The sequence below is a fragment of the Osmia bicornis genome, unplaced genomic scaffold (assembly GCF_907164935.1).
Source record: "Osmia bicornis bicornis unplaced genomic scaffold, iOsmBic2.1, whole genome shotgun sequence".
NCBI classification, from domain to species: Eukaryota; Metazoa; Arthropoda; class Insecta; order Hymenoptera; family Megachilidae; genus Osmia; species Osmia bicornis.
In genome coordinates, this window is record NW_025791113.1 from 8,214 (window position 1) to 31,402 (window position 23,189).

The following is a 23,189-nucleotide window of genomic DNA, read 5'->3' on the forward strand; positions in this document are numbered from 1 at the left end:
ATGAAATAAATGAAATAAATGAAATAAATGAAATAAATGAAATAAATGAAATAAATGAAATAAATGAAATAAATGAAATAAATGAAATAAATGAAATAAATGAAATAAATGAAATAAATGAAATAAATGAAATAAATGAAATGAATGAAATAAATGAAATAAATGAAATAAATGAAAAAAATGAAATAAATGAAATAAACGAAATAAATGAAATAAATGAAATAAATGAAATAAATGAAATAAATGAAATAAATGAAATAAATGAAATAAATGAAATAAATGAAATAAATGAAATAAATGAAATAAATGAAATAAATGAAATAAATGAAATAAATGAAATAAATGAAATAAATGAAATAAATGAAATAAATGAAATAAATGAAATAAATGAAATATTATTATTATTATTATTATTAGTAAGGTTGAGGCTAGCCGGGCACTCAGTCCTTGGGGACCATTGTACCCGGGCCGCTAGGCAGCCTCTTTACTGGCTGTGCCTTGGCAGCTGGGCTTCTGTAGCGAAGTTTAGAAGCGCCGGCACCAGGCCAGCCGAGATGCTTAATGATGAGGGTTCCAGGGTCCCCAGGATTGCTCCTCTTCGGGCCCTTAGTTCCCTGCATCTTAGAAGTACGTGGAGAGGGGTTTCGTCCTCTTCCTCACACCTCGGACATATTGTCACCTCTGTGAGTCTCATGCGCGCGAGGTGTTTCCTCGTGTACCAGTGTCCTGTCACTAGGCCCACGAGCATGCGCAGTTGCGCCCTGTCCAGTTGACTTAGGGTGTCGCCCAGCTTCTTTGACGGCCCCTCAAATAGGGCCCTCGTGTGTCTCATGCCATTTGCGTTGTGCCAGAGCCTGGTGAATTCCTGGTTTAACCAGTCCTTAGCCAGGCCCCTCAACGCATAGGTTGAGACACCAATGGGGTACTCATGGCATGGCTGGGTGCTTATCGCCCCCCGTCGTGCCAGTTCGTTAGCCCTCTCGTTTCCTGGGATTCCAGAGTGACCTGGTACCCATAGCAGCTTAACTCTGTTGTTTAGAGATAGCTGTCCCAGAGTCAGTGCACAGTCCCTGACTAGCTTCGACCCTATTTCCACTTTGTGGAGGGCTTTCAGCGCGGCCAAGCTGTCACTGCAGATATATATGTGTTTGCCTGAGTGGGCCCTTTCCAAATTATATTTGGCGCAGGCCCATATGGCAAACACTTCCGCTTGGAAGGCCGTGACGTGGTGGCCCAACTTGTGGGTCATTTCGACCCTCGGGCTCTCCCCCGCAATCCCAGCTCCGGTGCCGATACCGGTCTTAGAGCCGTCTGTGAACCAGACCAACCCCCCCGGAGTCAGAATGTCGTTTGGGTCCTTCAGCCATTTCTCCCTGTCTGGGAGGATTAGATCATATTCTCGTCTGAAGAGGTATTCCGTCTTGCAGCGGTCTCCACCGTGGGTCAGAATTATCTCTGATCCCGAATCCTTGAGGATATCGGTGTGACCGCCGCCCATCGGGGACCATTCTTCAGCTTGGTAGAGGCGGATGGCCGCTCTCCAAGCCGTTGCCATCACTGTTAGGTGGGGTGGCTTGATATCGAGCAGCGCACCCATTGCCAAGGTGGGCGTGGTGGGGAGTGCACCTGTTATCCCCAGCAGCGCTATTCTGTATATTCTTTCTATAGCCCTTTTGTGTGCTCCCCTGTTCATGGAGGTCCACCACACAATCGAGGCGTATGTTATGATAGGTTCAAGGATGGCCTAGTATATCCACCTGACCACCCTTGGTTTGAGTCCCCACGTAGGGCCAAACATTCTGCGGCAGGCCCAGTAGGTGCTGATAGCTTTCTGGGTCTGCCTGTTCACATGGTTCTTCCAGTTGAGTTTTTTGTCTAGTATTACACCTAGATATTTGACCTCATCTGTGAGTTGTAGTTGCGTCCCAAAAAGGTGAGGAGCCTTAAAATAAAAGCGTCTTCTCCTTGTAAATAGGACCAGCTCTGTTTTACTCGGGTTAACCGAGAGCGAATGTGATTGACACCAGGATTCTACGAGTATGATAGCCTTCTGTAATCTCCTCGCTAGATCCAACGGGTGTCTGCCTCTGACCGTGATAGAAAGGTCGTCGGCGTAGCCCTGAACCTCAAAGCCTTCCGTGGCAAGTGTACGTATGAGTTCGTCAACCACGAGGGTCCACAGCAGGGGGGACAGGACTCCTCCCTGCGGGCAGCCCCTCGCGACGTCGGCCCTCACCGTCTCCTCTCCCAGGCTTGTTATGGCTGTTCTGTTCGTCAGCATGTTGTGGATCCATCTTACGACGGAGTCCTTGATATTATACCTCTTCGCGGCTTCCTTAATGGCATCATGGGGTGTGTTATCAAACGCCCCTTCGATGTCGAGGAAGATGCAGAGGGCAGATTCACCGTTCGACAGTGCGCCTTCAATAAAACCTACTAGTTTATGGAGTGCCGTCTCGGTGGATTTGCCGTTTTGATAGGCGTGTTGAGAGGGGTGTAGCGGTTTGTTGGCCAAAACCTCGTCTCTGATGTACCTATCAACCAGCCTCTCCAGCGTTTTGAGCATGAAAGAGGTGAGGCTGATGGGTCTGTATGACTTAGCAAGGTCGTAATTGTCCCTCCCTGGTTTGGGGATGAACACTACCTTGGAGTGTCTCCAGGCTTTAGGTACATATCCCTTTGCTAGGCAGGATTTGAAGATCTGGCCCAGGCGCCTGTACAGGTCCTCACCGCCCTCCTGAAGGAGTGCCGGGAAGATCCCGTCAGTGCCCGGGCTCTTGAATCTTTTGAAGGAGCCGATGGCCCACTTCACCCTGTCTGTGTTTATCACCTTCTCCGCTGTTTCCCAGTCCGCTGGAGCGGGGTCGGTGCGCGCCGTATCGCTACGACGTCGCTCCCGGCCCTCCGCTATTGAGCCTGGGAAATGTGTCTGGATGAGGTGTTCTAATGTTTCCTTGTGGTTGTTCGTCAGACTTCCATCTGGGAGTCTAAGACGATCCAACCCCGGTGAGGGGCCTGTTGAGAAGACCTTCCTTAACCTGGCAACTACTGGTAGAGCTTCGGTTTCTTTGCAGAAGGTCTTCCAGGCTGACCTCTTGCTGGTTCTTATTAGCTTTTTGTAAGCTTGCTGGGCCCTTTTATAGCTGTCCCAGGTTGGCTTCGTATTTGCCTTCATGGCTTTGTTCAGTAGCATGCGGGTGTCCTTTCTGGCTCGGTCCAGTTTCTTGTTCCACCAGGGGACCCTTTTGCTACTGCTTCCGATATTGACAGGGCAGGCATCCTCGTAGGCTTGAGTAACGGCTGAGCTTAAGTGCTTCACCGCTTGCTCAATTTCGCCCACGGTCCTGGGACGCTGACAGTGCCCCTTAAGCCTCCCTTCCAGGCCCTCTCTGTAGAGTGCCCAGTTGGTGGCCTTTGGGTTCCTGTATGCTTCTCCAGTACCGCCTTCCCTGTCACCCGTTAAGTTGAAAGTGATTAGGCGGTGGTCCGAGAGAGTGCTTTCATCTCGAACTTGCCAGTGTTTGACAACCTGTGCCACCTTTATGGAGCCCAGGGTCAGGTCGATTACCTCCTGTCTACGGGAGGTGACGAAAGTGGGGGCGGAGCCTTTGTTAAGGATCTCCAAACCCGTGGTGGCGAGGTACTCTAGCAGTGCTGTGCCTCTGCCATTGGTGTTGGTGCTGCCCCATACGGTGTGGTGCGAGTTAGCATCGCATCCGATCACCAGGTGCAGACCCTTGTTTGCACAGTGGTCTATCAGGGCTCTGAGTTCCCTCGTAGGTGGTGGGTCCTCTGAGTCGTACGGGAGGTACGCCGAGCAGATCACTAGCTCATACGTATTCCCGCCAAGGTTAAGTTTGACCTTAACCGCTGAAAGATCGGCTGTGCAGAATTCATTTAGTTTCAGGGCCGTTATCTCCTTCTTGACGAAGATGCAGGCCCTGGGCCTTGTAGATGTGGCATCGTAGTAGAGTGAGCCGCATCTCATATCGAGCCCTCCTACGCGTTCCTTGGAAATCCAAGGTTCTTGTATGAGGGCTATATCTGTCTGCCTTGTCGCAAGGCGGTGATGGAGGATATCCGTTGCCGCCTTGCAATGTTGCAGATTAATCTGCGAGAACCTGGTACCGTCTGACACCCTGTTGGTGTCAGCACTGGTCCGGTCTCGCTTAGTGTTCGCGGCTGTCTTGTGTTCCCCAGAGGGGCCCATAAGACTTACCTTTGAGGGGGGCCCCTTCCGGAGCCTCTCCCTCTCTTATCTCTAGTACTGGTCTTCAGGGAGTGAGGAAGGGTGCGTTGGACGCCCCTTTGCACTCCCATCAGACCAGTCCTTTTGGTGGCTTCTGCCAGGGTTGGCCTTCCCCTCACCGTCCCCGTCCTGGGTATATATCTGCCCGGCGGGGCGGTTGGGCCGATTTGACTCGTCCTCTGCGAGGGTCCGGCTATTTTTTCCGCATTATCCATCTCGAGTGGTGGATCGGTTGCGGTGGGGGTAGGAGGGGCACCCTGGGGTGTCTCCTGTGACTCCACAGGTTCCCCTTCCTCTCCTCCCATCTCCTGGTCTGATCTGCCCTCGGTGACCGGGGCTGTTGCCGCCGGCTCCGTTCCGGGGCCTGCATTCAATTGTTTCGGGTCCTCCGTGGTCCCCGCAGGTCCTTCTCTGAAAAGTGCCCTGCGCATTCCTACGTGGACCTCGAAACCCTGCCTTTTTATTAGGCTATGTGAGGCCGGGTCGATTCCCAGGACCAGGGTGACCGAGTTCGGCCCCTCTCTCCTGCTCCAGACCCTCCAGAGCCCGGTGCGGAGGCCTGGGTTTTGACCCTCAATGAGCCTCATTATAGCCTCCGTTTTTGTCGGAGGGCCGGGGATGACTGTCAGCATCCTTCTCAATTTTGGTAGCCGCTGACTGTCAATGACCTGGAGGTTTGCTCCCTCCCAGGGCTTGACTGCGGCGATGGTGGACTTTAGCCACTCCGTTGAGCCTGCATCCGCGCAGGTGACCAGCAGGATGCCCCCGCCGAACCGGCATTCATCGAAACGCGGCATGGTATTCCCTTTGGGGGTTCCACACAGCGCCTCTACAATCGCCCGCTCGACGTTGGAGCCCTGCTCTTCCGTGAGTGTCGCCTCTGGGTAGTTGGCCGGCACTATGGCCAGCCTCCTTTCCGTCGTCAACGCCTCCTTGTAGCTGACCGGCGACGGGAATACCTTCTGTCGCCGCTTCGCTAGAGGTTGGGTGTTCGGGGATATGGACGGCCGGGACCTCTTAAGCCCCTTACCATCCACTCCCCTTTGGCCTACCTTCGACGTTCCCGCAGTAGGTTGCCCGATTACCGAGCCTCCCTTCGCGGTCGCCGTCGTTGGGGCCTTCCCCGCCTCATTTCTTTTGTCCGTGGGGACAGTCCCGCCAGAGTTCCTTTCGAGAGCTATACGCTCTCTTCGGGCCCTCTTCCTGGCTGCCCCACAGCGTTTTATCTTCCTCCATACTTCCGGGTCCAGATAAGGGATTTCTCCCTGCATGTCCCCGGTCGCTTCGGAGGAGAGCTCTTCGTTGAGCGTGAGTGAGTCCAGGGCAGGTAGGGTTATGCCTTCGCCCGCCGCTGGCGCACTCATTTTCTGGTCGCTCGCTAGCGGTGCCGCGGGGGTGGTTCCCAAGATTGAGCCCCTTAACCCTTCCGTTGCACCGTTGTCGGGCGCGTGTTCGTTGGAGTCCGTCTGCGTTACCGTATCGTCTCCGTCTGTTTGTTTCTGTATATTTTTGTTTTTTTTGTTTAAGTCTTTATTATTGTTGTCCATTTAAGTCCCACGAGTAGTCGGGAAATAAAGGTCCACCCCTGCAGAGCCCGCTTACAGGGGTAAGGCAAGATACAATGGGGGGGCGCCTGGTACCCCAAGGGCATCGTTCGAGACACCATTACCCCGGTGCCATCCAGCTCTCGGCACGATAGCTTACACCTTAGCTTGGGGAGCTGGTCCGCGACGGGGCTTTAGTTCTCCACCGAGGGTTTTTAGGCCCTCAGGGGTCCCTTATGGCACCCGTTGACCAGGGCACTCCGTGGACGCTCCTTTCCCGTGTCCCGGTCGCCCGAGGCGAGCCGTTCTACGGTACACGGGGTCCACTTCACGCACCCGGTCGTCCTCCTATCCGCCACCCGGAGACGCGCTCGGTTGGGGCTCAGCCTGGCTCGACCGGTGGTCGACCTGGTTCCCCGCGCCCCTTTCGGGGGTTGGGGCACTCCGAGTATAAATGAAATAAATGAAATAAATGAAATAAATGAAATAAATGAAATAAATGAAATAAATGAAATAAATGAAATAAATGAAATAAATGAAATAAATGAAATAAATGAAATAAATGAAATAAATGAAATAAATGAAATAAATGAAATAAAAGAAATAAATGAAATAAATGAAATAAATGAAATAAATGAAATAAATGAAATAAATGAAATAAATGAAATAAATGAAATAAATGAAATAAATGAAATAAATGAAATAAATGAAATAAATGAAATAAATGAAATAAATGAAATAAATGAAATAAATGAAATAAATGAAATAAATGAAATAAATGAAATAAATGAAATAAACGAAATAAACGAAATAAATGAAATAAACGAAATAAACGAAATAAATGAAATAAATGAAATAAATGAAATAAATGAAATAAATGAAATAAATGAAATAAATGAAATAAATGAAATAAATGAAATAAATGAAATAAATGAAATAAATGAAATAAATGAAATAAATGAAATAAATGAAATAAATGAAATAAATGAAATAAATGAAATAAATGAAATAAATGAAATAAATGAAATAAATGAAATAAATGAAATAAATGAAATAAATGAAATAAATGAAATAAATGAAATAAATAAAATAAAATATGTAAGACAATACTTATGATTGATCAAACCATAATTATAGGTACATAAATTATGCAAGCCCACCAAAAAGGTTGAATCATCCAATAATTAAATTAAAAATAAAATACAGATAAAATATGAATATGAAGCAATAAGAAAAATAATGGAATAAAGTAACATAAAGTAGAATAAAATAAAATAGAATAAACCATAAAAATCAAATGTCAAATCCAGGGATGAGATGACGAATGACAAATTATTTACAGAAACATAACCTTAAAGTGACAGAGCCACCAAGTATCCAACCAGTATCAAACCAGCATGCAAGGACTTGTTAACAGTAGCAAGTTAGCAGTTAAGAGAGCTGAATTGCGGCTGAAAATGAAAAAGAGAAGAAAAGCAGGGAAACAGGGTAAGATAAGATAAGATAAGATAATATAATAACATACTATAAAATGGCAAGAATAAGCCCATCCTGATGACACGAATATTAATTAACAGGAACAGCCCACCGTCACATCATCAGGAAGAACCTTCAATTACCAGAGAAACGTCGTGTATGAGTTGAATTGAAGAGTATTAAGGAAGAATGAGAATAATATGAAAATGTCCAAGGAATATCTGGAACATAAAGGCAACAATTCAAGAATCGAGAAATCAGAAAGCGATAATGAAATAAATAAAATAGCGGTAAACAGTGATGGCGTGGCACAGATAAAGTATAAAATATTATCCAAATGAAGAAAGTCAAAAATCAATACATTAAACATATTAATACCGTCCATGACACTCCGTACCATCATGAAGATCAAAATAAGCTAAATCATATCAATTACTTCAACTCAACTCAATTCAGAATGAAGAACAAATGAGAGAATGGAAGAATGAGCAACAGAACAATAAAGTAGTTGATTAAAGATATTAAAGAAAAATGAGGTAGGTAATGAAACATAAATTATAAATTAGAGCCCGTAACCAGTAGCATAACGTAAAATAGTGTAATACAAACAGTGTAATGCAATGAAATGTAAAGCAGTGCAGTGCAATGTAATGTAACGCAATGTAGTATATTGTAACTGTTTTCTTTGCTTTTTCTACTTCGCGGATTGGTTATTGGGTGGCGGAGAATTTGGAGGTTGTCTGAGAAGAAACGGAGATGATTAGCTGGTAAAATCTACTTATATATTCTGATTATCAAGGATACACTCAGATAATACGTAAGTTGTTATAACGCCGATATTCTTTTAGTTTACAAAACGTAGTACGCCACTCCTGGCTCGTGATCTACTTCTCCTAGACGCGATGATTTTAACTTTACAAAAACGCGGTACGCCACTCCTGGCTCTGGTATCTATTTCCCATAGATGCGATGATTTTAACTTTACAAAAACGCGGTACGCCACTCCTGGCTCGCTATCTATTTCCCATAGATGCGATGATTTTAACTTTACAAAACCGCGGTACGCCACTCCTGGCTCGCTATCTATTTCCCATAGATGCGATGATTTTAACTTTACAAAAACGCGGTACGCCACTCCTGGCTCGCTATCTATTTCCCATAGATGCGATGATTTTAACTTTACAAAACGCGGTACGCCACTCCTGGCTCGCTATCTATTTCCCATAGATGCGATGATTTTAACTTTACAAAAACGCGGTACGCCACTCCTGGCTCGCTATCTATTTCCCATAGATGCGATGATTTTAACTTTACAAAACCGCGGTACGCCACTCCTGGCTCGCTATCTATTTCCCATAGATGCGATGATTTTAACTTTACAAAACCGCGGTACGCCACTCCTGGCTCGCTATCTATTTCCCATCGATGCGATGATTTTAACTTTACAAAACGCGGTACGCCACTCCTGGCTCGCTATCTCTTTTTAATTCTTCCAGCTCCTTTTAGATGTTATCTTTATTGTGCGTTAGAGTCGTTATCAAAACGATAGGAGGTCTGGCCCTGGCGGGATAGAGTCCCATATCGCTGACCCACACTAAGCACCATACGAGCAGTGATGTCCAGGAAACATCCAGAGGCACGTTAGTGGTCTCTTAGAAATTTCCGGTATCAGTAATTCGTGTGGAGCCGTGCTCGTCTCACACACACTTCAAATTTTGAACTATTTGTAAAGTAGGAGTTGAAAGAATCAATTAGATGATTTGTTTCGTTAGGCGAGAAATGCTACAAATTGGATTAACTGGACACTATCCCTTAGAACGACTAGGAGGGTTCGGCAGAGCACAGTTTTGTGATCTTGACGTTAACTCCGTCACTAATGGATAGTAACCGTGACTTTAATGATGTATTACTATATGAAAAGAAACTATTTTGACTTTACAAAACGCGAAGCACGAATCCCATGCGCCACGAACCCAGGAGTCACAAACTGAGTCGCGGCACTGCTTCACGGAATTTATTTCACTGGTGTTGATGTGAACAGAAATAAATGTAACCGAAAACTTAGATGGAGTTAAATTCTATAAATTGACTACTACGACGAAACCTTGGTTATTCGCGAATGTGGGTCCTTGAAGCAGTGCCGCGGCTCAGTTTGTGCACGCGACTCCTCGGTTTGAGGCGCATACACGAAGATAGTAGATCGGCAGTTTGACGATTGTACTAAGTCGGTTTGACTCGTCCTCGTGTATCGTTTCTCGCCCAACGGACCCTCGTCTTACGCGTGTTAACGCTAGTGCGTTCGAACGTAGAGTGTCAGCTCATCGATCCCGCATCGACCTCCTTCGATCGATCCTAGGTAGGGATCGATACCGTGTGGGGATCGATGCGCACGCATCCCAGGCGAGTGGGAATCATCGTCACTTAAGGGGTATACCCCTACTGGCCTGGATAGATCTACTTATGTAACATATACGGTTACAATATGCAATATATTGTGAAGAAAATGAATATAATGCAAGAAAGAATTATAATGTAAAGAATATAAAATGTAATGCAATAAAATAAAATACAATACAGAGAGTGGCTCACTAAAAGATAACCGTAAATTATGAACTAAATACTTCATTCCTTTACAAAACAAACAAGTAAATTATAGTTAATTGTGAAATTGTGAATGACAGATGATGAATGATAAGTGGTCATATTAATGCAAATGCGAAAGGACTGATTATTATATGACATTAAAAATAGAGAGTAAGTAAATAGCAAATAAATCAAATGAATCAAGTGTAATCTGCGTAGTTCAATTAACCCTATGCTACTGCCTAGTGTAGAAATAGATAATAATAACAGAAGTAAAGTATTTAACTAACATTTAAATAATAAACTAGACAACCACGTGCCATCAACGCATTTGAATGGTCAAGACCACCCACGCTGCAGCAGATAGATACACAGTAAGTAGCAAATAATACATGATTAGAGCCATGTCAAAATACAACTGGCAAAGGAGTAGTAACGACTGTTCCAGCAAGAGTAGGAAATCAATTAGGGAGTAATAACCATTATTAGGGCAAACAACCAAGTACCAGAGTTAAATCGGTTACACAGGACCGCGTTGGATTATGTCACATTAAGTAATAACTAGATAAGTAAATAAATAGGTGATTAATTTAATTAGTATTCAAGTATGATTGCCAGGAGAAAAGCGGGCAATACATTAGAGTGTGCTGAGCAAACGATGGTTTCAACGGAGTACAAACATGACCATAGCTGCACTCATCTAATTCAGCCACCAAATGTGAAAGATGAGTAGTGGGAAACACATCACATATACACACCGAATCACACGAAACCGAATTAAGTGCATGCAAAAATATAAAATAATATATATGAATTAATATGACCAGACGCAGCATAATAGCTATGTCCCAGGCCTACTCATACCAGAAATTACCACAGTTAAACCCCTCAAGGGTATGGTTAATCATCATTATTATAAACTAGACTGACCTATTATAATAAAGATTGGTAGTTCAATTAATTTAGATTAAAGGCAATTATATTTATTAATAAACAAGCATCTGACAGCTGCCAAAGCAGAGATAACACGCATTCATAACCAATGATTCCATTGAAGATAGAAGACCAGACCAAGCTTAGGGAATATCATTCATAGAGTATATAAATCCAATGATCATTTTAATTATTAATCTTGCAACAATGAATAAACAACGAATGCCGGAAGAATCAATTTCTTTCAAATGAATAATACCCAAATGTGTTTCCATATCAGGGTAACAAAAGCATTTACCGATATGACATCTAGCGTATATATTGCGCATCGCATTCAACGACCGAGGAAACCATTCAGAATTCATAAGTTATCCAATGTAGATGGTTTGCCACGCAATACCACCGAACCAGCATTTACCATTGGACAGTAAATCGCATATTCCAAAATCAGCATATTAATATGCTGCATATTAATAATAAATATCCATTCAGCACTCGCACATTCATAATCAAGCACTTGTCCTACGCTAAAGCAGGGACAGGACGACCATAATTAATGAACGAATCAATGAGAATACAGAAGTCAAATTCTACTGCGCCTCCCATCACTCCCCCCCCCCCCCCCGTCGTTTGTCCCCTGAGCGTCCTACTTTCGCAATCACGTTTCCCTTTATCAACACATAAAGGAAACCATCCTTGTAAGTACAGTGCAATATATCATGATGCACGTGTAATCCTGTTAGGGTCAATCTCCACGTCCGGGGTCCCTCCACAGGTACCCGAATTGTTCGTAAACTCCTCATGGACATTTCAATCCCGTGGCACGTGTAACCAAAAGAATGGAGACATGTGCGCACCAACACACAAGTTCTTAATCGCTGACAAGGCTGGGCCAGTCATGCAGCCCAGAAAGAAAGAAATAGAATCTCGAAAACCCCTTGCCACGAGGCAGCGTCGCCAATCCAAGGGCAAACGGCCCGGTCCAACAAAGCGGAGAACATCTTATCAATAGGGATGAGTGAAACACGACCCGACCAACACAGCCAACGGCCGAAGCCCGTGAGGTCATCAAGTCAAGCACCGGGGTGACCATAAACCCAGGGACACTAGATACTGAATAATAAAACACCACACGTCAAGCAACTAAAGTTGCCAACCTATCGGTAATAGGTTAATTAGTAATGCAGCTGAAAGACAAGCGTCTGACCGAGACTCTAACAACAAGATAAGGATATGGTCGAAAAACACCAAGGAAGAAGTAAAGAATTTAAATTAAAGTAGCATAAAAGTTTCTATCTTCAATACAAGACTGCATCAGCGCAACACTAGCGCGTACAATGATCGCGCAAATTATCACATGTCCTCACGTTGTTACGAACCATACTACGTCGGAATAACAGGATAGGAAATAGAGGGTGGCGCGAAACAACTCATCCCAGCCAATCAAAATGCATGAGATCATTAAACCAGACCAAATCAATTAGCACTTTGAATTAGTAATGGTATCGTTTAGGATAGGGAAGAAAGATAAGCAAAAGAATACCAAACATGATATGAGAGCTAATATAGCATAGTCTCGCGCAACTGCGTCCACTGATCGTACGAACACACATAAACCGTTTCGTACGCGACCACAACCAACATCACGCCATCATACACAAAAGAGACAATAAATGAATTAATAAAATCCATCTAAAGCAACTGAATCAATTGGGTTGAATCATAAAAACAAAATCAAGATCAAGTCAAGTCAATCAACATAGAATGAGTAGAACAAAGTAGAGTACAGTAAAATGATCAGAGTCATAGCCGGAATCAAAATGCATTAGGCCAACATAAAACCAAATTGCACTAGAACTCAGATCCAAGATCTAAATCGAATCACGACTAAAATTGAGATGTAAACCAAAACCTAGATCAAAATCGAGGTCAGCCACGCTTTCGCCCGAAACCAAAATAAATAGATATGAACCAAAGTCAACATCAGATCAAGACCGAAATCGGGATCAAATCGGGATCAAAATAAGAAACCGAAGTGTAGGTAGAAATCGAGACCAAAATCAAGACTGAAGTCCGGACAAGGATCAGGGATCGAATCAAGATCAAAATTGGGATAGAAAAAAAAATAAAATAGGTAACGCCTAAACACTTTATCATGATCGCACAGAACCAGCAAGCAAGTCATTGACAACTCATAAAACGTGTAAGATAAATATAGCCAGGGGTATAAGCATAATCAACCGGAAAGTACCCAATATTAATACGTAACGTAGTAATTAGGCACAATTACCAGCCCCAGCATCCAAAATTATAATTCAGAATTAACTTTACCATATTTTATAACATTAAGATAATAGTCCTGAGTTTCTAAATCCGAAGCATTGCAATTAAGATTGAGCAAATTGAATAAGCGAAACGAAACAGCCCATTATTGACACATATTTGATATACAACGTCATATAATGAAACAAGTCATACAATAATAACAAAACAGGTAAAAGCAAAAGAAGTGAATTTCTCAATTATGGATTATAAATTATTAAGAGAGTAAGTTGGATAATTATGTTGTCGAATGCCACCAAAGTGCCATTCTTCGATAAACAGCACGACCGTTTACACAATGTCGGCCCACGCACAGCTGCAACGCATTAGTGCGTCAGCTTTCCGAATAGCATAAAACGAGATAGAGTAGGCCAAGAAATTCGAGGGCTAAGATAAAGTTAAATCGAATTTAAATCTCGAGACCAAAATGAAGTTGCAAGATAGATAGAATAAATCAGATAAATAGAATAAATTAAAGACAGAATTAAAGCATAATCGAATCAAAATCAACTTCAAGGCTGGGGTCCAGATAAAACCGCGATCGAGATATGATCAAAACAAACTCAAAATCAGAACTGGAATTACAATTAAAAAATAAGAATGAAGTCGAGACCGAAACCATAATTGAAACCAAAATCAAAACCAAAGACAAAATCAAATCAAAACCAAAATCAGAATCAAAATCAAAAGCGAGGTCGGAATCAAAACGAAGTCGGAATCAAGATCAGGATCGAGATCAGAACCTAAGTCAAATACAAGTCGGGATCAAAATAGAAACCGGGGTCGAGTCTGGGTCAGATCAAAACCGAGACCAGAATCAAAATCAGAATCATGGACACATCAATTACCAATAATAAAGCAGTAGCAGTGGCCATTTGAATATTCCTTCATTATATCATATATCGCCAACAGTCATAACGTTCTTCCCAAATAATAACAGGGTACCCGCCAACCATCAACACAGCCACGGGCCATGCATACGCACAAAACATTATTGCCATAGGTGCAGGTAGGAAAGGAGAGAGGGGATGGATTCACTTCGGTCAACCAGCTCCCGCCCCACCCCATCCGTATGACCTACGGACTTGCGCAGACCGTGTAGAAGAAAGCGCCCAGACCGACCAAAACGCTACATCCTCCAGTCACCGGCCGGCTCAGCCGAAATCCCTCCCCCTACCTCGGCCACGGAGGAACCGCCAACAGCCCGCCAGGAGAGCTCATTCACTAAGTTCATTCGTTTGGTGCACCTAGTTAAACACGCTGAGTCGAACAAATCTAAGCAATTCCCCCGTTAGTCCGAAAGGTAAGCAAGTAACAAGTTAAGCATTCCAATCATCAAATCTTCCAGTCAACATCCCCACCCACCCTCCTAATCATCGAAAGTCCAGTGCTACCTAAAATCAGCAGATTAATCAGTCAAACGACCAGCTATCCGATTCATTCTTACACGTTCCATGTACGACCCAGACTAATTTAGCATTTCAATCGTTAACAGAGAAGACACGAAGTAACTACAGCCGTCTGCAGTAACCGACAGGAGAAGCTCATCCCAAGCAGGCGTGTGTAGGAAGAGGAAGCAGGACAAAATAAAGGGCAGGTTCGTAATTATCAATCCGTCAAGCCGCCAAGGCGCAAGTGTAAGCGGAAGGAAGTGCAGTGGCGCGCATTTCATTTTCGCTGCCGCAAGTTAAATATTAATATTAAATTAGTGAAAAATAGAGGATAACGAATAATGAAAAGTAATGAAGAGTAATAAATAATGAATAATAAGTGAGTAATGAATAAGTGAATAATAAATAAATAAGTAAGTAAGTAACTAAATAAACCGATAATAAATAGATAATAGTGGATAGTGAATAACGAGGAAAGATGTATAAATGGCGTTTAGTGAATGAGTAAAGAATATAATATAGGTAAAAATGCAAAATATATAAAATACAAAAGTGTGTGATCGACAGGTCCGCAGACCAGTCATCAATCCACCAGTGCCACCAGCCCACACCCGTGGCTACAATGGACTCAATGAAGGCCGATCTTCTACCGGCGATCACCGAGCCAAGAGAATCAGGTGCCACCGGGGACACAGCTGCCGGGCCCTCCTGCTCGACTCCTACGACAGACCAGGGTCAGGGAAGGATTTTGGTGAACCCGAATGTAAGTACAACCAAGTCATCCTCCCCTGTACCGGAAACTCAAACCCATTCTCCAGCAAGTGTAGTTGCAAAGGTTACCCTAACCAAAATATAAAAAATGTCGGACAAAGTTAGGTGAAGTACAATTAAATCAATTAAATTGGTAAAATAAAGATTCGCAATCATAACTCGCAATCAAAGTCAGAATCTGCATTATCGCAAAGTCCAACCAGTGTAATCAATAAAAGGAATGGGATCAGCACCGGGCAAAGTCAGTTCAAAAAAAAAAAAAATAAAATTAGTATGATACTCCTATATCAGTTCATTAATTCAAGTAAGTCAAAGCAAAGCCGGATCGGACACCAAGACTAAACCAGGCCGAAGTTTAGGTCAAGTTAAGTCAATGTCAAGTTAAATGAATTAATACTAATCAATCAATCAGGTGTAATACAATTGAAATAGGGATTAAATCTAATTGAAATTAGTGTAATCAAGCAGAAAAGATGGCAGTAGTGGTATGGCTCAGCCAAACTAGCCCAGGTCAACCCATTCCAATTTAAATTAACTCAAAATCAATCTAGATGAACTGAATCTCACAGAAAATTAAATCCCCCAAGATCTAAGGCACATTCGAATGGCAATCAGGCCACCCCAAGAAAAACATATTCAAGGCCAACGTTAGAATCGAATTGTAAAAAGAAACCCCAGGTAGTAGTTCAGATTAACAGCTACGCATTGAAAAAATCAGAATAAGTGGAGTGCTATCACCAGGGTAAGATCCAGCCGTCCTAAGATAGATTAGCCACCAAATACTTAGCATGTCTTGATATCTTGATACCCATAGAACATAGTCACCACAAAACATAACCGAAATACAAATTTATCAAAATGACTAAATAATAGTTGAATTACTTTGTTTAATTACAGTATTTAGACACCGTTATCTCCGAATCAGTGGAGAGGGCGGTGTCAGCTCGCGTGGAGCGAATTCAGAGAGAAACAATGCGACACGCAACCGCAGTCGTCCATCTGAGTCAAGCCTCCATACGTCGACGCGACCCGTTTCGATGGATTCGCCCTGCACCATTGCGGTCAAGGCAAACAAGGCCGACACGATCCCATTATGTGCCACCAGCAGACAGCGCACCGCCACCTCCCTTAATGGGAATAATTTCACAGCCGCCAAATCAAGTAACACCAAACTACCACCATACTCCATACCCCTCAGGCCAACAATCAACCTACCCCGAGCAGCATCACTATCAACCGCTTCATCCATTCATACACAATCTTCAATCGCATTCCTGCTGTCAGCATTCATCGTGCATCCCCGCACCTCCACACCAACACCAATACAGTTATCCGTTTTTACCGACCCACCCGCCCCAATATCCTGCCACGTGTACGCATCCGTCATACCCCCACCAACATCAATAGATATATCATTAATATAAGTTTAGTAATTAATTAAACTAGAAGTAAGTTAGTTGTAAGTTAATTTGTGTGCCAATGTCAATTCATAATCTCTTTAATGTTTAGCGCTTCACCTATCATCACATATTTAAAACCTATATATCTCAGCTTAATGCCTTAAATCTTAAATCCATATGTTATCTGTTAGTCTTAAGATATTAGAATAGTAATACCTTTATAATAAACATAATCACTAGCAATAAGAGAATGTCTTAATGTGAATAAAATATAATCTTATATAAAGCAGAAAGGCGTAGTTTCAATTGAGTGCTGCACACCCATGTCCCACCATAAATTACAGCATACGCGCCGTGAGGGGCGAGGCAAGCGGACAGCAGCCAACAAGACGAGTCATGCAGGTACAGTGTCAAAGCCCATCCCATCACCGATTCCCTCTGTCACCCCAAGAACATACCTCTCTCATTTCTCCCATTACAATGATCCTCTAGGGCAACATAAGAGATTAACAAGGATGCAAGAATGACAAGAGCCATGTGGATTAACACCCTTGCAAGCATTACCTTTCCAAAAATACCGCCAATAATAAAATACGAAATTGCACAGCCCCGCATATGGGGTAGCCGAGTCAACCATGAGATATGTGTCTAGCAGAACAACAAAACATCAAGCAGTATGAGCGTGAGAGTCACCCACCTCAGTTTACGCACATGATCAGTAAAATAACATAGATTAAATATTAATAATGACCAAAATCAAAATCTGGAAATATGAAGAACTAAAATTCGAAATGAATGACCAGGGAAAGAGGAAAAGTGTGAATTCTACACAAATCTGCACTTATTAGTATCAGCAAGCACTGCTCCATGCCATCGTGCAGTTATAACAAATTCCATTAATGCATACCGTACTCGTAGAATAAATAAGAGACTCAAATCATCAAAACCGGAACCCGAGCAGTCGATCAGACCGGATTTCAAGCTATCACATCGAGATTAATCGAATGAGTCGAAGTCGAATTGTAACGCCAGAAACAGCTACCAGAGTGCGCGTCCATGCCACAACCATGAGCGAAAGCACACCTATAAGTGAACCGTCATACATCAGTTTCAGTTTATTGTTACTTAAAGTCCTAGCCCCGTCAGGTAATCAGTCAACTAATTAAACATAATAATTACATAACAAACAGCTAATCTTAAGTACAGGAACGACTTAATAGAGAAAAAACAGGAAACACCATACCATCAAAGAAAGGTTAAGTTAACCAAGTAGTTTACTGGATTTCAGACAGACGTCCAGACACTTTCAGAGCAATCTCAGGACAGACCACAAAAGGTGTAACCAGGAGCATCTCCACCCAAATTACCAACTTACCAACTGAAGGAAGTAATTACAGATGTAAGATGCACAATATTCAACTAGGCGATAATGCATTAATCCCACAAATACATATACATGAAAACATGCAAATACCCATATTTTCTTACTAACACAGAATCAATCGAGTAGAAGCCAAGAAGCTAATTTGATTCGGAGTAAAAGTAGTAATCATAAGGTAAAGTAACAACACACCTAGTCTATGAAGACGATATTACCTACATAAATTACAGCCAACATCCGGATACAATGAGAATATCATCAACACACAGTAGAGAGAACTAGTTGCCGCAGCAACTTTGAATCAAGAAGCAGGAAAGCCATGTAACAAAATACACACACCCAAAGTGAGATGGTTATAAATAGGCCGGGTAGAAAAAAGTCGAAAGAGTTGGCGCGGCGAACACTAACTCGTAAGGGACCCTGCGTTGACAAGAAGGGCAATCACTCAGAGAATCTGCTTTAAGCGACTAAGAGAGAAGGAAAGAGAGAAACGAACGAAGAAGGAATTAGATTCGCCAGCTAATGAGACTGTTCAGAAGGAAGAACATAATGGTATGTATGGTAAGATAGCAACCATTTCCCCCAATCTATATCAGCCAATAATAATAAACCTCTACCACAAAAGCTAATAAAGACATTTTAATGCCCTATATTAGATCAAAAGCTCTGAAGTTGAAATCCAGAGCCACCACAATTCCGACATTCAAAACCATGTAGGCATAGGACAATGATGACGGATAACAGCGAGTACCGTATATAAAGAGGGTGCCGCCTTAAATACATGAAATAAAGTGTACCAGCATCTAAGGGGCAGCTGAAAGTACTCAAGCATTTATGGTCTTAAAAATATAAAAATATAAAAATATAAAATATAAAACCTACCACCACCATCGCACTCGGACCCCCACCCTGTACAGCTCGGCTGACAGGCAGTCCAAGGACAAGGAAGAGGCAATCAACCAGTCAATTAATTTAAGAATTGCAGTATTTGAAGTAACCCGATAAAGCATGTGTATGTTTACTGCAGGTTGAAACAAGGGTGTAAGTGCCTAAGACTCACTAATATTTAACAACAATCATAACGTTACGCTAGTAAAACAAGAGTGTCAGCAGGCCAATGTAAACATTCATAACTAGTATCAGAAACAACGGACATCAGCATAATGTAGGTGGGATTGCTGCATAATCCATAAACCAATTAATTAACCAATTTAGACTTCTAAATCAAGTATTGCGCTTACGCGACCACTACATGAATAGAGTCGCAGAGAATATAAATCATTCCAGCTATTATAATGACGGTAAGTCCATTAAGGAAGTTACAGCAGCCAAGAGTGGTTAAGAGTAACGTGTGAATACATCCTTGGATTTACTTCAAGTAAGTATATTGACGAAAGGAACGTTCATATCCCCAACCATTGGCCAGTGACGAATAATATAACCATAGCTAGCATCAATACAACCACCCCATTGTGTCCCCAATATTTTACACATTCCAACCTCGTTGCAGTAGAAATTGTTCGTACAGCCAGATAAATACTAGTAGAAATAATCCTTTGAACATTAAATATGAAATATTACGGAATACTTGTGCAATCATGCCGCACAGGAGCTGCAAGGAGATATTAAAGATCTACCGAAAGGAAAGAGACCAAGAGAAGGGGAAGCAGCAGAGACAGGAAAGAGAGAAACCGCACAAGAGAATTAGAAATTTTCCCCACACCAGGTAATGCATAGAGTCGATTAATTACTTAAAGAATAGTCACATGGACATAGTATACGTAGTTAATAAATGCAGAATATAAAACAAGAAAAATAACAATAAATAATAAATATGATAGTATAATATGCACGACCCACCACATCACTAAAACTAATATCCCAATTCAATTGACAGAAAGCAACGAACAGCGATGTCCGCCTTCACTATCCTACAGGGAAACCTAAACCACTGTCGCGCAGCGCAAGATGTCCTATGGCAGGCCGTGCACGACTACCATGCCGACATTGTAGTGGTCAGCGAGCCATATTGCCCCCTACCAGATTGGCACACCGACCCAAGCGGAACCCTAAGCATTTGGTATGTGCAACGAACACCACCGTCAGCCGAACTGGGTATGGTACGTAGGATACATACCTCCGACGGATGTATTGGTTTAGAAACCCGCGACTTTGTAATACTGCTACTTTTCCCCCTCCCTAACCATGGCCACATACGAAGGTCAATTAGATGGCTTAACAGCCGGAATCACGTCGTCACGCAAGCCCACGATAATCTCCGGAGATTTCAACGCGCGTTCAGTATAATGGGGTTCGGATCGCACCGCTGCGCGCGGGCATAGGTTGCTTCGTGTCTGCGAAAAGACGGGTCTAATACCTGTAAATAGCAAGGGAGGCCCCTCATTCATCAGAAATCACCAGCAATCGCGAATAGATGCAATAGCATGTAGTCGTTCCTTAAAATCTCGCCTAAAGAACTCATTTGTGTCCAGAAAACACCGGTTCTGATCACAACTATCTAGTACATCGCTTTTCCGCAACAAGCGCCTTCGAATCCTCCTCAATGAATTCCGCCTGGAATACCCAGTATGGCCCTCCCGACCAAGAAGCGTGGATTTTAATAATTAAGAGTAATCTGTCCCTTCCACCGGAAACTGAGCTCTGGATTCGTGAACAACCCATTTTCGTATTTGATGATACTGCTAGTATAGACGCCGCCATAGCAGAACTAGAATCGTGGTATGCAACGGCGCGAATACCAAAATCCAACAATTCCACCAGAAAGCGAAGATACGTGGCCTGGTGGAGCAAGGAAATCTCAAAGCTAAGATTGAACGCCGCGAGATCGCAAGCAAAATGGCGACGTACCGCCACCCGTATGTCAAACAACAGTAGCAATATATTAATCAATCCAGGACACCCTTTACACCAAAACATGGTATCCGATCGTCGCACATTGATCAAAGCAATCCGCCAAGGCAAAGATGCCTCGTGGACCGAGATGATAAACGAAGTAGCTCGCGATCCATGGGGAAAACCTTATAAGAGAGTAATAAACCGACTAAAGGGAAAGATCCCACTAATGCGTTTAAACGAAACTGAGTTCAGATCCGCCGTGTCTCAGTTATTCGTAACTGATCCCCCCGTAACGCCCACAGTCGAGATAGCCCATTCAGCTACCACACCACCACCGACCCCCACAACCCATAGTGCCAGGCCAGCCAGCGAGCCAATCCGTACCCCAACCGCCCAAAGCCGATCACTTAGTTCCCAGCCCGGCCCCAGCTGGTACAACCCAGGCCAGCCCGCCTTTACAGGCTCACCCGCCCCTCATTCAGCAAACCAACCGGAGGCAACCGCTAATTCAAGCCCTAGCCAACAATTCATGAGACCGTTTCCCGACGCAATCCAAGATCCGCGTATACCTTTCCCATTCAGCGCTCGCGATGCAGCCGAAGCCCTTGCCAAGGTATCCCGAGGGAAAGCACCCGGCCGCGACTGAATAACCTGGGAGGACCTTCGCCCCATATTGAAATTGGCCCCTGAATGGATACGCGATTTATTTAACGCATGCTATCGGCTAGGATATTTCCCAAATTCCTGGAAGGTTGGTCGATTGGTCCTCATACCCAAACCCGGGAAGCCCTTTAATTCATATTCAGATCTACGTCCCCTCTGCATGCTGTCAAATCTCGGCAAAGGTTTTGAGTATGCCCTACGCGAACTTCTAGAAGAGGCTGTTAAAAATTCCGGAGATTTATCCCCTCGGCAATTCGGCTTTCGCAAAAAGCGATCAACTATGCAAGCCATGAAAGTAGTAATTACCGAATGGGACCGCGCTCGTAATTTTGGGAATCATTGCCTACTGATAGGTTTAGATGTAAAAAACGCATTTAATACTGTCCGTTGGGAAAATATAATATTAGCAGCACGCCGTCGCAACTTCCCTCCCCTGCTAATAGCAATGTTGCAAAATTATCTCAGCCACCGATTCATAGGTACCACCATGCCAGATGGCACATGGATAGAGCAAGAAGTTTTCGCTGCTGTCCCGCAGGGATCAGTTCTAGGGCCCTTCCTGTGGAACTTAGCTTACGATTCGATACTAGAAGTTGTATTACCTCATAACGTGACTACCATCGCATTCGCGGACGACCTTGCTCTAATAATTATAGCAACCTTAAACAAAATACGCGAAATAGCCGAAGAGGCACTCCGAAGGCTCGGTGCATGGTACCTCCAAAACGGCTTGACCCTAGCAACTCATAAGACCGAGGCCATCCTCCTGACCGGCCGCCGAATACCCGCCGGTCTGCTCCTACAACACGAATCGTCCGTAATAAAGACCATCTCCTCAATGCGATACTTAGGCGTGCTATTCAATAACAACCGAACATTCCGTAGCCATTTGACAAGGGTTACTGATAAAGCCACAAAAGTAGCCCAACATTTATCGTGGCTTTTACCAAACCTTCGCGGAGGGGGATATAGTCCTCGCATACTATATTATCGCGTTATGGAATCGATCGTGCTATACGCCGCTCCGGTATGGCACGAGGCCTTGAAATATAAAAACATGACACGTCTTTTTATGCCAACCCAAAGACTCGGCTTAATACACGTCGCCCGTTCATATCGAACTGCATCGCACGATGCCCTGACAGTCATAACCGACTGTCTGCCCTGGCACCTGGTCGTGCACGTGCGTAGCAGGTTGTTTGGTTTTGAAGCCGAAACTGTAGACGAACATAACGAGTATGTAGCGGCCGTGAAAAGAGAAGCTTATGCCACCTGGCAACACCACTGGAACAATGCACGTCATGGCGCATGGACTCGCCGCTTAATCCCCAATATAGAGAAGTGGGTAAAAGGAAGTGGACCATTACATCTGAACTATTACTTGACCCAAGTTTTAACTAACCACGGGTGTTTTTCCTCATTTCTATATTGGATTAAGCGCAACAGCACCCCGTACTGTTGGTTCTGCAACCCCCCTGTAATTGACGATGCAGAGCACACCGTGTTTTATTGTGAACGATGGGCCGCCGAACGCACGCGCGTGATCATGGAAGTAGGAGTATTATATCCTGAAACTTTAGTAGACTGTATTCTAGACGAAAACAGGCGAACCCCATTATT

General features: G+C 43.6%; 1 protein-coding gene across 1 annotated transcript; it reads right to left on the minus strand.

Annotated features, from left to right (window-relative positions):
- Positions 1–484: 484 nt before the first annotated feature.
- On the minus strand, positions 485–1,597 carry LOC123988739. The gene has a single exon (XM_046289488.1). The coding sequence runs from the start codon at positions 1,595–1,597 to the stop codon at positions 485–487; it is 1,113 nt and encodes a 370-aa protein (XP_046145444.1).
- Positions 1,598–23,189: the final 21,592 nt, after the last annotated feature.